This window comes from Alosa pseudoharengus, unplaced genomic scaffold (genome assembly GCF_046254945.1).
Source record: "Alosa pseudoharengus isolate Yale_2024_CS ecotype anadromous, Long Island Sound unplaced genomic scaffold, YU_APseudo_1.1 YU_APseudo_1.1_scf_15, whole genome shotgun sequence".
Classification (NCBI taxonomy): domain Eukaryota; kingdom Metazoa; phylum Chordata; class Actinopteri; order Clupeiformes; family Clupeidae; genus Alosa; species Alosa pseudoharengus.
The window spans coordinates 20,414,728-20,435,666 of NW_027468620.1; the positions used below are offsets into that span (position 1 = coordinate 20,414,728).

The following is a 20,939-nucleotide window of genomic DNA, read 5'->3' on the forward strand; positions in this document are numbered from 1 at the left end:
TCATAGTCAAGATGACATGGAGATCCAGTGATGATTTATGTCCTTCAGGTGGGGATTCAGATGAGACTCCTGAGTCCTCTCTCCTCATCTCAGATGGACTGAGTTATTGGACTTGGACTCTTTTCTGTCAACCACAGTGTGTGCAGTTGTAACCACAATAGCCCCGTTTACATGTAAGCCAAACCTGATGTTTGTAGCCTCGGCCAAAATTCCTGGGTAAAGTTCCTGTTCCCATATAAGTGGGGGTATTGTCATCCCAAGTCTCTGTCAGAGATACTGTACGTGCACAAACAATGGCAATGATAGTCTTTTAACTCTACATTCGCAAAACATCTCTGGCTTTGTTTGTAATATGTGCGTGAGCACTATGCATGTCAGACTGCTTCATCTGGTCAGTGTCAGGTGTGGTGTTTGGGCCATTGTGAGTGTCCTCTCAGAGCGGAGAAAAAGGTAGAGGTGGCCATGGATGACATCGGCGGTTTGGAATGTGGGACGTCAGCCATGGAGCCCCTGTAGTCACACAGACCTGTTTGTTCTTCTGCTCCTCTCCTCTCCTCTGCTCTCCTCTCCTCCAGGTTCCATTTTGACATCAGCCCCTTTGAGGAGTTCTGGCCTGCTGTCTTTGTCTATATGATCCATAACTCCTGTGGGAAAACTAGGTATGGATATGGAACATGGCTTTTAGCACAAGATGATAGATGGTCTTTGTGGGATTAACAGACCCAGGTGTGTAACATCAAGTCCCTTGAAGCTGGGCATTAAAACTACTAAAGTCATTTGTTTCTGACATTTCTCTCTGGAAAACAAGGCTACTGGATAAAATTGGCGCAAAACCAGAAGGGGAAACGTTCAGTTAACTGTAGCCATTTGTGAAGCTGTTGTTTCGAAGTAAATAAACCATCTGTTAGAGTTTGTGACTGATGGAAGCGGCCCATCTCATTCTCAACCCCCCCCCCCCCCCCCCAATTGCAGCTTTGAGCTGGAGAAACTGTGCCGCTTCACCATGTCTGTGAAGAAGAACTACCGGCGTGTGCCCTACCACAATTGGAAGCACGCGGTGACAGTGGCACACTGCATGTACGTCATTCTGCAGAAGGTCTCGGGCATCTTCACAGAGCTGGAGGTTAGGACCCCAACTTTTAATTCTCATCAGATAGTGCTGTGAGAGACTGGGAAGTAGACAAATGTGAAATGCTTTCAGCATGTGGAAACACATTTCAGGCAGCCAGATGGACTCTTATTTTAATTTGTTTTTTTTCCCTCTCTCTCTCTCTCCTCCATTCGGACTCCTTCTGTCCATCTCTCTCACCAAAACTCTTTTTTTATCTTTGTCTCACTCTGTCTTTCTCTCACGTTCTGTAACTCCCCCTACGTCTCTCACACACACAGAGGAAAGGTCTGCTAATAGCCTGTCTGTGTCATGACCTGGACCACCGGGGCTACAGCAACAGCTACCTGCAGAAGTTTGACCACCCGCTGGCAGCACTCTACTCCACCTCCACCATGGAGCAGCACCACTTCTCCCAGACCGTGTCTATCCTACAGGTAGAGATCCCTTACTTGTCCTCATCATTCACTCTCCCCAACATGGCTAGCCCTTTCTTTCTCTCCAATGAGCTTTCTCTCTGTCTCTGTCTCTGTCTTTCTCTCTCTCTCTCACTCACTCCCTCTCTCTAACTCTTTTCCTCTCTCCTTTCTTGTCCATGTCTCTTCCAGTCCAAATCTCTCCCTGTTTTCTTTCCTCACTCTCTTTCTCCTGTCATATCTGACCAAGAATATTAGGGACTTTCCCGGGATATGTGGGTTCTGAGTGCCCACCACACTGGAACATGCACGCATATTCACACACACACACACATGGGTTTTCTTCTAGTCAGGCAAACCTATTATGGCAATATCCCTTAGGGTTCTTAGCCTCTCTAAGGGTAGGGGTGCACCCTAAATCCATTACAAAGTCAACATATTTGTTAAAATTTTCCGGAAAACTAAACCTAGTGTTCATTGGGAACCGGGTTTGGTTGAAAAGCGACACTAGAGTTTTCTAACCACAATCTCTCTAAAGATCTGTTCGTGGTCCAGCAAAGCGGCAGATATTAATATCAAATCTGGCACGACTTTGAAACGTTAGCCTAAAAGTATGCCAACCGCACCTCTTTTCGGCGGTTAAAACTGTCGTTTTTGGACAAGCACTAAAAGGACTTTTTGACACGGACTGTTTCACACTGACAGTTTCTCACAATGTCTCGCCAAGGAGTTTGCTGACCCTACGCAGGACTGGGTGCTACCCCCTCTCCCACCCCATCCCAACCCCCTGTCCACCCCAAGTCTACCCCCCCACCTCCTCGCTGAGGAGGCCCCTTCAGCTGTGACACTGCAGCGTAGCTGAGCCGGACGCCTCATAAGTGGAGCTTTTGCTTTTTTATTGATCTCTTTGTTTCCCATAGCTGGAAGGGCACAATATTTTCTCCAACTTGACTTCCAGCGAGTACGAGCAGGTCCTGGAGATCATCCGCAAGGCCATCATCGCCACCGACCTCGCCCTCTACTTCACCAACCGCAAGCAGCTGGCTGAGCTGCACACCACGGGGGCGCTGGACTTCAACAATCACTCACACAGGTCAGAGGGTCACAGAGGTCACATGCTCTGCACCCTAAACACCTGTTATGGAGAAAAAGCCAGAGATGATGTTTGGCTTAGCCTCTATCTCTTATCAACTAATGCTGTCAGGAAGTTATGGTTTGAAGTGAATTATTATGAGAAGGGGAACAGAAAGCACTGCTTCCTTCATGGTGCATCCAATTCATTGAACTGATGTCTCATCAGAGTCATCAGAGTCTGACCCTATGCCAGTTTATTGAACTTAACGTTTCGGTCAGTCAGACCGGTCTGACTGACTGAAACGTCAGTTCAATAAATTAAATGCATGGTGAAGACAACAGTGTTGCGCTTTTCTTCTCCCCTTCTCCAAAGTTGCTTTTGTGAAATAGCTGCACCTGCAGTACAATCTAAAAACCTAACCTAACACTTGAAATTATTATAACAAATGATAGGTGGCAGACAGGTGTCTCATTTAGTTTCTTGTCAAATGTTAAACCTTTTTTGTTTCTTAACCTGATCAACAGCATGGTCTTGTGAAGGTTTATGCATGTCTGGGCCCATTCTTTTTCTCAGTCCCTACCAAGTCATGTGGCTTAATTAAAATCTACATCATATAAACATCAGGCACCAGCTCATGATTCAGTTTAATGAATTGGACCACTGTCTAATTTCACTGCTAGCATTGCACACATTTTATTTGCACTCACAATTAGAAACATATCACAAAATTTGGGTGGACTCTGTCTCATTTTGCCTCATGTAAATTCTGTGGAGGTTTAGAGAGTACGGGGAAGTAAATGCATTTGTATACCTGTTCTTGAATGGGGATAATTGTTTTTTTGTATATGTGGCTGAACCAGTTACTGTATTCTGTATTTGGTGGAAGCTTTGTGGTTGGTCTGAAATAGTGTCTTATCATCTGCAGAGACCGTGTGATTGGTCTGATGATGACAGCCTGTGACTTGTGCTCTGTCACCAAACTGTGGCCCGTCACACGGCTCACAGCCAATGACATCTACGCCGAATTCTGGGCTGAGGTAGGAATCACAGGCATACAGACATCTCCGCCATCACCTCTCTGCTGTGTCAGAAACACTGCTCTCATCAGTAGGGATGCATGGGGCGGACTAACATGCCAGGAAATGCAAAGGCTAAAGTGCCAGTGTTGGTTTTGCTCATATTTTAGTAGACACGTACGCCTTTATGATCCTTATCATCATAATGTTCATTTTGAAGCACATTATTTTGCAATCAGGGGCAACTTTGAGATTTCAAAAGACTTCAGTGGAAACATATTTAAAAAATGAAAAAAAGTGCTTTTTTGTGTACCTACATATGCTTCAATTATCAATTAACAAAGACCCTTCATTTGAACTCTTCTGGTAAGAGACATTAGATCAGACATCTTGAGCTGAACACCCCTTCCTCCACTGCTTTGCACATGGGCCTCTATGGATCTCTATGGATCTCTTGGATCACTGTGGCTCTCTTCCTCATGGTGGACCATCTCTCACCCTCTCTGCACACTGCTTCTCTTTCTCTCTCTCTCTCTCTCTCTCTCTCTCTGTCTCTCTCTCTCTCTCTCTCTCTCTCTCTCTCTCTCTCTCTCTCTAAGGGCGACGAGATGAAGAAGATAGGAATGCAGCCCATTCCCATGATGGACAGAGACAAGAGGGACGAGATCCCTCAGGGCCAGGTAAACAAGGAAGGAAAACACACAAACACAAACACATGCACACACACGCAAACACACACACACACACACACACACACACACACATGCAGCCTAGTCTCTGTGGAGCAGTGTTATATAGGAGGTGTTACACACGTAGGTTCTCTCACACATTTCCCAGTTTTCCATTGCAATTCCTGTGTCAGTGAATAGCCTTCCATCCCCCGCTACACCCCACACCCCTTTTATGCACATCTTTAGTTTTCCTCTTGGGGAGTGCCTAATGACCATGCGTACGTCAGCACGACCAGGCTAACGTCAGGGGAGGGGGTCACTGTTTTTCCGTCGTGTTCTTTGGAGCTTGTTGTCATAATCCCCTGTATAAATGTCACTGTTGTCATGATTTTTCCCCTGTCTCTCTCTCTCTCTCTCTCTCTCTCTCTCTCTCTCTCTCTCTCTCTCTCTCTCTCTTCCTGGGCAGGTGAGCTTCTATAATGCTGTAGCCCTCCCATGTTACACCACACTGGCCCAACTCTTCCCAGTAGCCAAACCCCTCCTCAAGGCCTGCAGGTGAGCACACCAAATGTGTGTGTGTGGATGTGTGTGTGTGTGTGTGTGTGCGTGTGCGTGTGCGTGTGCGTGCGTGTGCGTGTGCAATGCATGTGTGTGTGTGTGTGAATATGTGTGGGGCTTGCATGTTTCTTTGTGTGTGCATGTGTGTGTTTGTATTAGAGGTCTGCACTCCCGCAGTAGACCCGCGGGACCCGACGCAAAAGAGTGCGGCGCGGGACATGATTAAAGTAAATGATTAAAGTAGTGTTCATAACTATAGTTGTTAGCTTACATTCAGAACCAAGAAACTGACATCTGGAGTCTTTCTCCAGTGTGTGTGCTCCTTTTGTGAGACAGAAAGAAAAGCTGAATAGGCTATCCCTCCTGCATGCGGGCTTTAGTGGGCGGGAGCGGGACATCATGTTACAGATGCGGGCGGGACCGGGACTAAAAATGACACATTAATGCGGGAGCGGGCGGGAGCAGGACAGAATATTGCGGGCACGGGACTGAAAAATCAGTCCTCCGCAGACCTCTAGTTTGTATGACTGTGTGCATTTTATCTGTATATGTTTGACTGCGCACATATACACAGTATATTTGTGCATGTGTGTACAGCATGTGTGTAGCAAACACTTTGTGAAAGGGTCAAAGGTCAGCAGCCGGCCACCTCACATCATTAAGACACACTGCCATGTTCTGCTGCGATGACTGTGGAGATTTATTTGAAAAAAGAAGGGAGTGAGTGCTTTGGACAACACATTTGTTTACAGACGCATGGGTCTGTAGCTCATCTCCCGCCCTGTGTACTGAGGAGCCGGCGCTCCAAATAAACACTGACGCACACTGGCTGTATATGAAAGTGTAGGTCAGCTTACACAACAGACAGGACAAAGCAAAGTCCTGCATTATTGTGAGTGAGCCATTTGTCATCATTGGCCCAGATACATTTCACATTCATTGCCAGTCAGTGCTGATGTGATTGTCTTGGATTGTGACAGTGTGTGATCATTAGTGATTAATGTATTTATCCATCACACATCCATCCTTTTACTTATTTATTTTAAGAATGAGCGTGTGAGTATGTTTTTTTTTAACTGAGAAGGTGTGTGTTTAGTGTACTTTGATATTGGGGATTAAAGTTTGAGTGTGTGTGCATGTACAGATTGTGTGTGTGTGTGTGTGTGCTAGTTAGTGTAACGCCTCCCTCCCTCCCTTGCCCTGTTTGCGTCTGAGGCAGGCTAGTGCTTTCGAGCCTTTGTGACCTTGATCCGGCGGGAATGCAAACAGCCTGAGAAGCCAAGCCAGTGCGTCATCAGCGAGGTTCCGGCCTGGAATCCGCGGGCAGGGCTCCCAGACGCACCGGAGCCCACTCATTGTGGGATCAGAGGCGGGAACGCGCAAATGACATAAAGCTCCCCTAATTGAAAGGAGTGGGCAGATAGAAAGAAAGGCTTTTCTGTCATTCTTTATTTTGGTGACATGGTCCATCTAAGCTCTGATTATTAAATGAAAAGGAAGTGGCTAAAAGTAGGCAGATAAGAATGAATGTAGGAAGTTTAGGGGGAAGGGGGAGGGGGGTTAAATGGCCACCCACAACTCCCATTTCTGGGTCTACTACATACCCATAACCCCCCACCCCCCTCCTGACCATCAGTTATCCCCACTGGAGCAATGTGGGCACTGGCACTGAGAAGCCCACTCTGTGAGACCCACACGGCTCATCTGGGCCTAGCCAAGAAGGAGTAATTGAACTTCAGACGAAGTTGCTGTGTGATATACTCCCTATACTCTTTATATGCTTTATAAGTAAACACACTACAGTTCTTTTTATTAGAGAATAGCATATCATATAACTCCCACTGCACAACTCACATATTTTATTGACAGATTATAAAGTAGTCCAAACTGTACACATTAGGGAATGGATTTACAAAGTTGACACAAGGACTCAAGTATGGGACTCTGACTCAACTTCTACTGAAGACACATTTAAACAGACATCAAATTGGACTTACCGCTTGGCCTTAGATGGCTTCAAACTCAACTTGACTCAACAAAATCTGACTCATCAGGGAGAGCACTGACTCAGAATCATCTGCATGGCATTACGACTTGCGAATCTGCCCTCACTCATAGCGTACAGACGTCTGGCCAAATACGAAATAACGTGGCAAGGGTTCCAAAACCTCAGCTTTCATGAGGTTTGATTCACACTCAGGGGGGATGGACACATGTCTGGTGCTACCATACAGACATACCAGAGTTAACAATTGAAACAGGTCATGATTACTCAAAATCAGGCTATTCCTCTAACATCGGGTTTTTCCATGAAAATGTTATGATTTTGTCTGCTGCTGGTTAAGTGAGGAATGGCCTCTCCACAGAGGCCACTCACACAGCACCTGGCCTGGCATTTGTCAAGATTTCAGACTTTAAATGAGCTGTACAAATCCTAAGTATGGTGCCTATGTTGACGGCCCTGTTGTGTTGTGCTGAGTTGCGCTGCGTTGCTGTACTATGTCATGCTGTGTTGTATGGTACTGAATTGACTGTCCTGTTGTGCTGTGCTGTGCTGTGCTGTGCTGTGCAGTGCAGTGCAGTGCGGTGCTGTGTGGTGCTGTGCTGTGCTGTGCTGTGCTGTGCAGTGCAGTGCAGTGCAGTGCGGTGCTGTGTGGTGCTGTGTGGTGCTGTGCTGTGCTGTGCTGTGCTGTGCTGTGCTGTGCTGTGCTGTGTTGTGTTGTGTTGTGTTGTGTGGTGCAGTGTTGACTGCCCTATTGTGTTGTGCGGTGTTGTGTGGTGTTGTGCCGTGCCATGCCGTGCCGTGCTGTGCTGTGCCGTGTTGTGCTTGTGCTGTGCCGTGCCGTGCCGTGCCGTGCCGTGCCGTGCCGTGCCGTGCCGTGCCGTGCTGTGCCGTGTTGTGTTGTGTTGTGCTTGTGCTATGCTGTGTTGTATGGTGCCTGTGTTGACTGCCCTGTTGTGCTGTGCTGTGTGCAGAGCTAACCTGGGCCAGTGGGAGCACATCGTGGAGGGAGAGGAGCCCCCCGGCTGGGTCCCCGCCGACGTGGCCGACGTACCCGGCGAGGAGGAGCAGGCGGCGGGCGAGACTGGCCCCGTGAAGGTGGACAACTGAGCGAGCCCCGCGGAGCATCCGGCCCCCCTCACCGGGCCCAGCCAACCCCACCCTCCACCCCTGTCGCAGACCGCCAAACTGCTCCTGCACTGCTGAGAGACAGACAGATAGAGAGAGAGAAAGATAAAAAGAGAGAGCACTCCATATATCCTGCATGGGACCGGAGGTGTGCAAAGGAGATCGGGCGGGGTAATTCAAAAAGGTGATATTGTTTTTAATTTCACCACTGGAGAGAGAGAGAGAGAGCGAGACAACACAGGAAAACTAGAAAAGACGACGGCAATGAGAATACAAGACAAAGAAAACTTTTAATACGTAAATACATCAAAATAAAGTTACCTTTATTGTTATTTACAAATAAATAAAGTTACCTCACTGGGTGACGGAGGGTTGTTTTCCACCGCGGCTTCCCCAGAGCACAGCCGCCTGTGTAGGCAAAGACCCGCACACCTGAAGTCCACTCCATATGGGAACCTGTCGTCTGACTGGACAGTGGCGGGAGTTTTTTTTTTTTTTTTTTCGTTTGGTTGTTTTGCATTTGCTGTTAGCATTTTTACTTTTGTTTGTTTTGGTATGGGCTTTTGTTTTCCTTTTGTTTGTTAATTTGTTTGTTTTTGTGGTCTTATTTAAAGGGGCCTTAAAAAGCTGAACCCATCTTTTATTATGGTGCGCAATATATGTAAAATCTTGACTAAACTGTAGAGAGTTCAGAGAGCAAAATGGTACTTTTTTCCTGCTGTGGTCAACAAGTCACACGCCAAGCTTTGGACTTTTTTTAGGTTTGTTTGCTCTTTTTTTTTTTTTTAACAGAGACGGAAGGAATGTTTAGTGCAGATGCATGTGGCAAGGCCGAATCACCACACTGCTAGTGTGTCTCAAGGAAGTTTCCTGTTACGCGGAGCAATTTCTTTTTTGTTGCAGTACTTGAATGAAGAGATACAGCCTATTTTGTGTGAAGATGGCACAAATAAAAGATCTATAAAGTTCTATAATTTTTTTTCCGATTCACAGCTCATGCAAGTGGGTTGTGAGGGGGGCAGCATGGATTTAATGCTGATCTCTGCGTGAACCATATGGAAGTCACAAAGTTCCACACCAAAATCCCCTGCCCCCCTCCCCTTCCTACACACCTCAACAGCCCCCCCTTGTCCCCCCCCTGTCCCCTGTCCCCCAAGGCCTGCGGTGTTGTAGAACCTGCTGTACATGTTGGCTTTTGATCATCGTGTAAAAGACGAAGCTTTGGGGCAGTGGGCTCCATCTTAGGACATCCAATGGTACAGGCACTTAACTGCACTGAGCTCTGTAGATGCTGAACAGAAGGGCACGTGCATGCACATATATGTTCAAACACACACACACACACACACACACACACACGCACACACACGCACGCACGCACGCACACTCCCACATGCACCCACACACACAAACACACCCCTCACACACACACACTTTGTTATTGGCCTCCCATTTGAATGAACTGAGAGACACTCTTGTTGTGGGAGCTGTTGTCATTTCAATATGGAGGGAGAAGAAGACACAGAATATGTTCTTTTTGTTGTTTCCTATAATATTTATTTTTCAACCAGAATTGATGAAAATGCCTACATCAGCCATGGAAAGCCATGTCCTGCCTTCAGTCCTGCTGTGTTTTCAAGTGTTTGTGTGGACATCTCTGTGGGGAGAAAAGGAGGCACTCGAGACAATGAGAGCAGAGGAGCACGGAGGAAAACGCCAGACTGACACCGAGCAGATAGCTGACCCCTGATCGAGTCATGACATTTGGACGCTCACCTAGAACCTGTTCGTGACCATTTACCAAAATCACGATGTCTGAGGTCAAAAGCTTTGTGGATGGCTGTTTGCGATTTTTTAACAGCGCGCAGCGGTCATCGTTTGTTCACTCTTCCTTCCAGATGCAGCAACAAAGCGATGACGAGCGTGCTAAGTGGAAATCTGCGAGGTCGCACACCAGATCTGAACCTGAATCTCACCCCCCGTTACTGGGTGTGGGAGAAGACCAGGGACCCAAATCACACTGTGGAGCGGGACGCTGTCTATTTGCGGGTGGCCTGACCTGACCTTCGAGTCGCGGCTGGGGCGTACGTGTCGGCCCTGCCAGCACATCACATCTGACAAAACAATTGCTGTAATGTTGTGACACTGCTATTCTGCCCCCCTGCCCCATCCCGAACCAACCCCCCCAACCCACCCACCCCTTCCAAAGCCACAATGTCAGCGCAACACTGAGCAGACGTCATGCTCTGAGGCTGGGAGGGGCTCTCCTTGGGGAGCGGATCTTATTGGTCATTTAGTTTCTGAGATGCAAGTCCGAGCTGACTAATCACACAGTCTGCGAAACTGTGGACAGGGCAAACGAGTGAATGTAATTATTATAATCACAAAATAGTTTTGGATGTGGTCTGGTTTATGTCTATGTGTGTGTGTGTGTGTGTGTGTATGTGTGTGTGTGTGTGTGTGTGTTTTGGAGAGGGATACACCTGTGGGTGTTAGTAACCTGTGTTACTTTTCAAATCAGCTTCCAGTGTGGTAAACCTGTGTGTGTGTTTGTGTATGTGTGTGTGTGTGTGTGTGTGTGTGTGTGTGTGTGTGTGTGTGTGCGTGTGTGTGTGATCATGTACATGTGTTGTATGAAACCTTGTTAGATTTGGCAGAAGTAAGCTATCCACTCTTATGGTGCTAACTGTGGCAGTCATGCACTTTCTGACTGTGTGTGCAATGGCTTATGACTGCCCTGCCCTGCCCCCCCCCCCAATCTCACACACACACACACACACACACACGCACACACACACACACACACATCACACACACACACACACATCCCCACCCAAATCCAAATTAAAGGCTTCATAGCATTGTACACCACCATCAAATCCCACTCTGTCTGAATCAATTTTCTCCCCATGTCTGCACTATGTTTAGCAACTATTATAATTATTAATTATTATTATCATTATTAATTATTATTATCATTATTAATTATTATTATTATTATTACTATTGTTATTTTCTTAATTAGAGTTCAATTTAAATTAACTTATATTTTTTATACAAGAAAGTCAGCATTTCTGTTTTGTACAAAGTGTACGTTATGGAAAACATAATGGTTATCTGAAACCATTGCATAATGTTGCCCAAGAATAATGAGGAATGTCTCAATGATAAATGTAAGAACAGTAATTACTTTTATTAAATATTTCTGAAAATCCTCGGTGTTCAAGCGTACTTCATTTTGACTGTTTGAACTAGGTTGTTGCTCATCAACACACACGTGTGCATGCACAGAGGGCCAGCTAATGTAACCTTATGTGCTTGGGGAGTGTGTGTGTGTGTGTGCGTGCTTGGGGAGTGTGTGTGTGTGTGTGTGTGCTTGGGGAGTGTGTGTGTGTGTGCTTGGGGAGTGCGGGTGTGTGAGAGGAAGGGGTGGGGGATTTTGCATTGACGTCAACACGCACTCCTACTGGAATGTACCCTCTGTAGAGCACACACCGCCATCTAGTGGTTCAGTTCTATACCAAGATTTGGTTGCAGGTATTTGGATGGAACTCTAAACTGAATGATTTTATACACATTTTATTTCCCTTGCCCTTTCTTAAGTTTCTCGACTCGCCACTCAAGTTCTTTCAATTAGCCTGTTTATACTTTGTTGCACTGAATGTTGTCTTTCTTGAAAAGGTAAGAAGCATTATAGAATATGTAAATGTAAACATCTAAAAAGCCCAATGATGTTATTCTCCATCTGCTTAGCAATGCACTCAGTTTACAAATATTTTTCAGCATTATGTCTGAATCTTTGAACATATTAGGCTTTCAGATGGGCTGACACAATTCTTCATTGTAGGAAAAGTACATTATTTAAAAACTTTTGTAAAGGAATTCATACTAAACATTCTGGAAAGACTCATTTGGAGAGGATAAACTGTTAAAAAAAAAACAGGCCTATCGTAGCTTTACTTGATATGACAGGGCCTATCCCATAATAAAGAATGTTTTAACGCCACAACTGACAATAAATTAATTGATACATGATTAAATTCTCCATATTGGACGCAAAGATGAAATAATGTATGAAGGTAGCAAACAGTGCAACTGTGAACTATTTCAGTGTAGCCTGTGCCACTATGCAAAAGCCATTGATATATGAGGATTTGCTTTTGGTAAATGGTTTTGTCATAAAGTTCATAAAGGGCCCTATGCAACGTAAAAAAATACAATAGACCTAAAGTAGAAATACCTATGGTAGGCTATTACTTTCTCTAGAAAGATTGTAAATTCAAAGTAAATTGAGATTGGCAGTAGCCTACTATTTATTTATTTTCAACAAATGCATTCTTCTTACAGGACAGGAGTTGAAACAAGAATTTAGCCTATACTTCTCGAAAATTTAAGCCCTATACTGTATGTAGGCCTAAGCCTAAATAATCAAGAACCCTATCACTGATGATTAAATTCTTCATATTGGACACAATGATGAAATAGTGTGAATGATGTGAACAGTGCAAACTATTGCACAGTGTGTAATACACAGGTAATAGGCTACACACTAGTCTATCAGGCCTTGCACACTCCATAAGATATGCAAACAAAATCATACGACATAAGACGTAATGTGGAATTACCTAAGGTATGCCCTTACTTTCTCTAGATAAATTAGTTGAGATTTAGTCTAGTTGCATTTTCTTGAACCCAGAAATGTAGAGTACCCTAAAGTTTTATTGCAGAAATGTCATCTATAGGTCTAGTCTAGTGGATGGATTTTAACTTGGTTGCTATAAAGTTGCATCTTGGGCAATTTGCATAATTAGCATTAACAGGATAATTAAGCGTGAATAGGGTAACATGTAACACCCCCAATTATCACCACTTTTGTTCGGAAATTCTAAAACAACAATGTTTTTTAACACTTCAAAATAACATTTGCTAAATTAACCTTACATTTTTCAGTAGCCATATTTGGACAAAATGTGGTTTGGTTCTTACGGGAGCATTTACTGCCTGAAATATCCGATTTTGTTTACCACGCTCGGAGTTTTAGTGCTGGCTTGATGGGTCGCCTATTTACAAGGTTTCAACGGCACATGAACGGTTAGACCGAGAATTCTCGTCATGAAATTAAAATTCCACTGGAGCTCCAAGCGCATGTCCTTACAACACTGTTTACAGCTCTTCGAGTCACGGTAAAATGTCATTTTTAGTACATAGCTAATTTAGAAACACCTATAGTGTGGGTGCTTGCATTTCTTTAATAATCCGCCGTCTTGGTTTGTATAGAAATGGATATTAAGTGACACATACAGTACACGCAAGACGGCGGATATACAGGACCGACGGTAATAGGGGGGAGTTAGCTATCACCATGAAACTTTCTCAGTTGATTACTTATGTTAAGATAAGAAAAAATGTATTGCATGTTTTTTTTTTCAATTTGAATGTTTAAATATGCACATGAGGCCCTATCTCATTAAATATGCACCAACTCAGATCCCCAAGTACACGGAAAAATCATTTTGAGCCTGGCTTTATCAAATGATCTGATTTTGTTTGTAAGAAAATAAGTGCTTAATCAGAGAGGGCCTCTTTTGCATATTTAAACATTAAAATTGAAAAACATTCAATGCATTTTTTTCTCATGTTAACATAAGTAATCAACTGAGAAAGTTTCATGGTGATAGCTATAATTTAAAAATGTTACCCTATTCACGCTTTAATTATCTTATTATGCAAATTGCCCACTGTGCAACTTTTAGCAACCAAGTTGAAATCCATCCACTAGGCCTACAGATGACATTTCTGCAATAAAACTTTAAGGTACTCAAAATTTCTGGGTTCACTATTGGGCCTATGGGAGATGCAACTACACTATATTAGTGTACACTACAACTATTGTGTGCTATGTCATTGTGATGTCGGCATCATGGAAAATGAGGGCAATCCTCAATCAGTTTGAATGAAAAGTTTGTAAAAGGTGGCGCACCAAGATCTTTGATCAGAAGGTCTGGAGCAAAGATTCTAGAACAGAGCTCTAGAAGCTTTGGTCTGAAGAACGCAGCGCTTAGCAACCGTAAACAGAACTTTTTTTTCGCTCCCTCCATGTTGTTTACATGCAGACGTTTGAAAGTTCCTCATGTTTCGATTCGACGACACAAAACCAAATCTAGGTAAGAATGCTACTTCAGCATACACTTGACCACAAACGATTAGTTTACCAGCAATTTAGATGTATGTTACATTGTGAGTGCTGAAAAGTGCAACAACGTTTGTGTTGAAAATAAAGCTTTTTGGCTTCATTTTGAAAGCATACTGTAGACTGAAAAATCATGTGCACTCGGCCTATATGTTATTCAATTAAGAACATTTGCTAGTGTTTTTGTTTTATTTACATCTCTCCTGTTTGGTCAAAAACAACATGTACTAGGTTTACTTATTCACTAGCCTAGGCCTATAGCTCTCTTGGGGAATGCATTATGGACATAAATTCACCCAGAAATAAGTGAATGTCAATCATCATCACACTGCTGTCCAAAGTTGATGTGTTTTTATTGGTGATCATTTCCTACAGTTGAGAAAAGTTTACAATTATTTTTTTATTTTTTTATTTGGTGTAGTCATGTTTGTCAGTGTGCTTGAGTGAATTGAATGGCCCTTCTTCCCCCTAAATCCTACCACGCTGTTTTTTTGTTCTACTCTTTTAGCAATGTGTGACCTGCAAAGCCCACAGCCCTCTGATCTCCTGTGGGAGCGTCAGAAGCTGCTTCAGGGCCTGGAGAGGGCCCATAAGGCCGACATCAAAGCCTATGTCTCCGGTCACCTCAGCCCTAACAGTTTCCATCAAAAGAGGCCTTATGGGAGGCCGAAGAGGCCCATTTGGGCGATGGCCGAGGCCCCCGGCGAGGATTGGGAGCTGGACTTGGAGGCTTTCGTGAGGGAGCAGCAGGAGAGCACTGCCCTGGTGGAGGACATGAAGGAGGCCATGACCGACTTCACCGCGGCCACCACCTCCCTTCAGGGCTTAGACCTGAGGGAAGACGGCGGGAGTGAGCCTCGCTCCACAAGAGAGAGGAGCCGCAGGACAGCACAGCCCAGGCCAGTGCTGGACACGTCCGAGGTCTTCCTGGTCAAACCCCAACGAGACGCAGCATGCGAAAGGCCTGCCACTGGGGGCAACAAATGTGGGGAGCAGCAGGTGGACCAGGGCAGGTTCTGGTTCACTCGGACCCATCTGTCCGGCCTGACCCGGAAGGACCAGCTGAGGATGATGAGGCAGTTCGGCCTGAGCGTGGTGAAGAGGCAGGACCTGACGGAAAGGCACTGCATGAGCGGGAGCAAGGCTGCCGAGGCCCACGAGAGGAAACTGGAGCAGGTGTGAGAAACCAGGAGAGCTCACACCTTACCTTTCCGACACCCCGTGTAAACCTATAGGGACCCTAACAGCACCGTGGCCAATATCACCATCCAGTGGAAAAGGAAATTAGATGCATATTAGATTAGTGCAGTGTAGGGGTGTAAATCGGAGTCTTCATGACGATTCGATACAATATCGATTTCTTAAGCCAATGATTCGATTATTTTCGATACTTCTGAATTCCCCACGATACGATTCGATACGATTCAATACTCAATATTTTTACATGATATCTATGAAGTTTCAAATAAATCAACAAAAGTTTGGAATGTAGGAGCAGGTATCTAAAGCCTTCGTTCTCTGTGACACAATTAAATACAGCCTCATGTCTTTGCATATAAAATAAAATGCAATGGCCTTGCAAAGTGCTCGACAACTTTTGAGTGAAAAACGTTGTCAGTGATGTGGCAGGCTTGGAAGCCCGTGCTCTCGCCTTTAATACCATAGCGCCTTTTCAGGTGTGCGGATAGATTTGACGTAGCCACAGTATCTTCTTTCACACTGACAGTCTTTCTCTTTGCAAACGGCAACATCTCTTACCACTGCTTCATCTGTTTTTCTGAAGCCAAACTACTTCCACACCCATGACTTGACGCCGACTGGAGTGTGTAAAATTTCACTTTCATTGCCAGAACGGTCTAACGGTACCATCGCTCTTGAAAGTCAGACTCAACAAAACAATGTGTGAAACGTAAGTAACGAATGCGTCTGAAGTGGTGTGAAGTATAAGTGAAGTAGACAATAATGAGATTAGCGCCACCCGCAGCTTAGGACTAGGTAGTGCGCTTACATCGGAGCCATAGACAGAAAAAGAAAGGTCGAAGCTAATGCTGAAAATAGATAGGCAAAAAAACAGGTGGCAAAATAAACACATTAATCGATACTCTTACGGACGAATCGATGCATTGAATCGTCGGCTGCATAATCGATGCATCGATACGAATCGATTAATATTTACACCCCTAGTGCAGTGTGCTGCATTTGTACATTTTGACACAGTGTGTCAGATGAGTAATGGTCAGTTCTGTCAGCGCCGGAAGAGGCCTGACTATGTCCACCATGGGAAAAGACATAAATTAAAGACTACCAAGAGCCAGGGCAGACTATTTTGGTCAATTTGTCTCCCAAGTGAGGATTGGCGCAATTAGCTGTGTGTGTGTGTGTGTGTGTGTGTGTGTGTGTGTGTGTGTGTGTGTGTGTGTGTGTGTGTGTGTGTGTGTGTGTGTGTGTGTGTGGTGTGATCCACAGGAACTACACAAACTCCCTGTCCAGCCGGGGCCCAGCAGAGATCGTCTCAGGGTGTTCAGTGACGTCTTCTCTGACGTGTGTGACGGGTCGCCTACGTTTGGCAGCCTCCTCAGAGAAATCAAGGTTCCCTTCACCCCCCTAGTGCCTGAAACCCTAATGAGCAGAACTGGACTGGACATGATGTCTCCCACTTTAATTCCACCCATAGCCAAGTGTGACTAATTACTACCACACCTGAAATAACTCAAATCCAGGCCCTTTAAAGGTTTCTGTGCAGTGTAATATCAAACTGATGTCCTTATATTACTGTGACTCTAACACTCCTTCTCCTGGGTCTTATCATTACAGGAGGAATATGATATCTACCTGAATTCCATTCTTATGTTCCAGTCTTGCCCTCAGCATATGGTAAACACTGCAACAAAGTCTCCTGCACTCGGGTGATGAATGATACTCAAGCTGGTAACAACAAAAAGCCCTTTTGTGATTCATACAAGACATTCAGTAATGTGGAACAGAGGGGGTTGAAAAGGAGGTAAATTACTTCCACGGTGCTGGGGAAGGCTGGCTTTGGGGTTTCTTTTATGGGACATTATTGATGTCAGGGTGATGAAGCACTGTGGCATTTTGTTGTCGCCGGGTCCTCTTATGTGCGGCCGGTCAAAGGGAGCCCAAGATTAAAAACACGTCTGTTTAGCAATTTGGTGCGAGGGGCCAAGGAGATGTATGAAAACTCCTCATGTCGTTTTCCTCTCTTGGTCTCTGCGAAGTCCGTAATTGGCACTCTGAGGGAGCTGGGGAGCGGGATTGTGGGGGAGATGGAGCTTGAGGAGGCTGAGAAGGAGGTGTCGGCACTGGCTGCTGAGGCTCGCAAAGCCCTGGAGGAGAACGACAGGTAAAGGGCTCTGATGATATGTGTGATGTGTTATGAACTTTTATTTATCTGATTAATTCATTTTGGTTTGCTTTTTGTTTATTGTTATTATTTCAATTTATTTGATTTTACTTTAAACTGTTACTTTTAATGCTATGTAATATGTATTGTAATTCTATGTTGTAAGTCGCTTCGGACAAAAGCATCTACTAAGGCTTAAAAATAAACATGATTCCTTATTAAGGTAACTTAAGATCCAAAGAAATTGGATGTATTGTTACGCGAGGAGGTTGTGTTTTTGTTTGTTTATTTATTTTTAACAGAGTCAGAAATGAGTACCTGCATGCTCGGGACAGATGCCCAGAAATCTCAGAGGAGAAAGGTATTGCATTCAGAGTGTTTTCATTGTCTTTCTCCAATTGATATTTTACTGCGCATATGGGTAGCTTCATGATCAGGGTAAGCACTTGATATTATCCGTTTCAATGTGTGTGTACCTCAAAATGTGTGATTATGTTGGATAACCGTATGCCATTATTAATTACTAGACATAGCAGCACGTTGACAAAAAGAAGTGCAAAAGTACCAGTTGTTTGCACAAAATACATATTTCAGTTATTTTCATCCTCAAATGGACATTTCGTTGTAAAACTACACCACTTCAACATATCATATTAATATGCAGTAATTTTACTGTGGGTAGAAAACTGGGCCACAATAGGACATGTGAATATAATAACTGAGATAGTTGTAAAACTTAACCACTTTTTGTCTACTCCAACACATTTTCCATAAATATGCTAAAAAAGTACAGTATGGTGAGGCAACTTATTTTACCAGTCATACTTGATGTTAACCCAAAGAGTAATAATAAACTCTACAAATATTGTATTCAAATGTTTAACCTTATACTGATGGTGAAAAACTACCTTTCCCCCCCCAGTTTTCCATGTCCACACACTTCCATAATGTAAAATGTACATCTAAGAATTGTCAATGACCAGTTGCCATGCCGTTTACCCTTCAATGGATGTAGATCAAACAAACAAACAAACAAAAAACATAAATAATGATGTGTCAAGAAGGTTTCATAAAAGATCCTTTAGAACACGCTTTATCAACCATCTCTGGTTTCATTTTTAGGCCATGTGAAACACAGCACTTACAGTGATTGTTAAACTACCTATACTGTATGTGACCCTCAACTTAAATCGTACATCAAATCCATTTAACCCAAATCCATCAAATGCAACATCTTTTGAGTCACCAAGAGTAAAAATGGTACTGGATTCTGGAGTACTAAATCTCCAGTGTGTATTTCACTGCACATACAGTAATATGACCCAAATAAGCCCACTGCACGAGTCCCTGCATGCTTATTCTCTCCAGCAGCTGACCAGGAAGTGGAAAGCCCGGAGCAGCAGGAGGAGGACGCCGTGTCTGTGGTGGAGAGCGTCCAGCCCAAGAGGCAGCTGGTGTGGAGAGTGTGGGAGGAGGTCCAGAACCTGGAGAAGGAGATCAAAGAGAACATGGTCTCCACTGCCACCACCTCCACCACAGAGAAGTACATCCGGGACGCCAAGGTATTCTCACATGCCCTTTGGTGGCATTGGTTAGAAGTTGTTGGGCAAAGTGCAAAGTCTTAAGTCTAACTAAAGCTAATTTAAGAAGTTTCAGTTTTTGCAGATTTTTAACACCATGGGCAAGATATTGAGGCACAAACTATAATGAATCAGCTCAATACTATCCACATTCCACATCATAGCTATGATTCATGCATGGCAGGTCCTGTTGTCTTACACTAAAATTGGAACAGCGCTGCCATACTAAATATCACACTAGATGTACTTCCATTCTGTTTTACAAAAAATCTGCCATTATGTAATATCATACATAAAAAACCAACATATTTATGGTGTTTATGTGTTTATTTCCTTTAGACTGAAATCCTGCATCTGCTAACTGCAAATGAACATTTGAAGACTAGCAACAAGGCAAGTGCAAAAGTACATACAGAAAAGCAGCTGTATAAGTGCAGCTTGTGATCCAGAGATTCCCTTATAGTGTATGCAGAGTGGTTTGGGTGCCCAGAAGGCATCATATGATAACAATCAGTTTACTTTGACTAACACATCATCAATATGGATTTTGCAGACACTGTTCTAGACAATGTATACTGTAGGCGATGACCCATTTATACACCTGACTGTGTTAGACCAACTGAAGGCATTATACATGCATCATACTTCACCTGTGTCCTTCTTTGCACAGGATATGGAGAGTAACGTCAGCGCTGCTCTGGGCGGTGTGGGGGTCAGCGAGGAGATGACGGAGTATGCAGCACCACACACCTTGTGCCCATAATGAATCAAACGGCAATAGACACATACACAGTTTACAACAACACATTATTTCAACAACACAGAATATATGCTCCAAAATCAGTCAGAGCATACAAACCTGCATGATGTATAATATCAACTCTTTAATTACTGAATTGCATCATGAAACAATATTTTGAGTGATGTGATGCGACCTTCCAATTGGGTCCAATTGGTATTCAGAGGGATTTTGAAATAGGCTAAGGTTCTGGATTCTGAACTAATCTTCTAAAACTGATTATTCCAAAGCATGTTTTTTTTCTACAGAGAGATTTGGAGGAGGATCAGGAATGCTCTGGTGGTCACCAATGAAGAGAAGATTGTCCCCTCCCAGTAACATTTTGCAATCATATAATTTACCTGCTCTTATAAGGTGCAAACACTAATAAATAAAACACTCTTATTTTATAATAAGTGTTTTCTCAGTCATGTTTAAGTCATCCTAAAGTAGTAAACTAACACGTTCATTTACCTAAAACCCTACTGGACAAGATAGTATTCCTCTTTAAATGCAACCCAGATATAATCAGTTGAGGTTTTGCATAAGAAAGGAATGATTGTGTTTGTGGCCATTCAGTAGACTTTATAAAACTGCACTGTCACTGATGAAAAAGTATGAGATGAGAAAATCCTTTGGGTGTCATTCCGCACCCTGAACCACGTCCAGCCAGCTTTCTCGAGGCTATCAATATTTCTCGTATCTGTTCCACGTCTTGTTGTTATGCTAAGCTCGTATCTTCCAGAGAGATTTGGAGTCGGTATGGGGCACGGCACACAGACCCAGACACTTTCACACGTAGTCTCAGACTTTACCCTCCTTCACCACAACACAGCAAGTAGCCTTCCAGCAGTCAAGGCAAAGGTCTGGATCCTGATCTGTCCTGCACCCAACTAATTCCCCTCCAACCCTCTCCAAAGACGTGTCTTACATTAACACACTTTATGTCATTTTTAGGTCAGCTACAGTAGTCTGCCTGCTGAAACAGGGACACAATGTTACTCAAGGGGCATTTAGAAATGCTATCTGTCTTAGGGGAAATGCAGCGGTGCATAA

At 44.0% G+C, this 20,939-nt stretch overlaps 2 protein-coding genes across 5 annotated transcripts in view; both read left to right on the top strand.

The window, feature by feature from the left end:
* pde10a (phosphodiesterase 10A) overlaps positions 1-11,189 on the top strand; it is a 114,119-nt gene extending 102,930 nt beyond the window's left edge. For 3 of the 4 annotated variants that reach the window (XM_076285827.1, XM_076285825.1, XM_076285826.1), the window contains exons 15-22: positions 576-659; positions 973-1,123; positions 1,390-1,545; positions 2,445-2,617; positions 3,525-3,636; positions 4,215-4,295; positions 4,753-4,841; positions 7,821-11,189. In XM_076285827.1, the coding sequence (XP_076141942.1) occupies positions 576-659; positions 973-1,123; positions 1,390-1,545; positions 2,445-2,617; positions 3,525-3,636; positions 4,215-4,295; positions 4,753-4,841; positions 7,821-7,956 (982 nt within the window). In that variant the 3' untranslated portion in view covers positions 7,957-11,189. Of the gene's footprint in view, positions 1-575; positions 660-972; positions 1,124-1,389; positions 1,546-2,444; positions 2,618-3,524; positions 3,637-4,214; positions 4,296-4,752; positions 4,842-7,820 lie in introns of those variants that run through there. The other variant, XM_076285829.1, reaches the window with a different exon arrangement.
* A 3,485-nt stretch (positions 11,190-14,674) lies between these two features.
* Positions 14,675-19,868, top strand: LOC143124787 (uncharacterized protein C6orf118-like). Its single transcript, XM_076286490.1, has 7 exons — positions 14,675-15,340; positions 16,631-16,753; positions 16,979-17,038; positions 17,401-17,525; positions 17,828-17,886; positions 18,894-19,087; positions 19,776-19,868. The coding sequence occupies exons 1-7, from the start codon at positions 14,675-14,677 to the stop codon at positions 19,866-19,868; spliced, it is 1,320 nt and encodes a 439-aa protein (XP_076142605.1).
* The last annotated feature ends 1,071 nt before the right edge of the window (positions 19,869-20,939 follow it).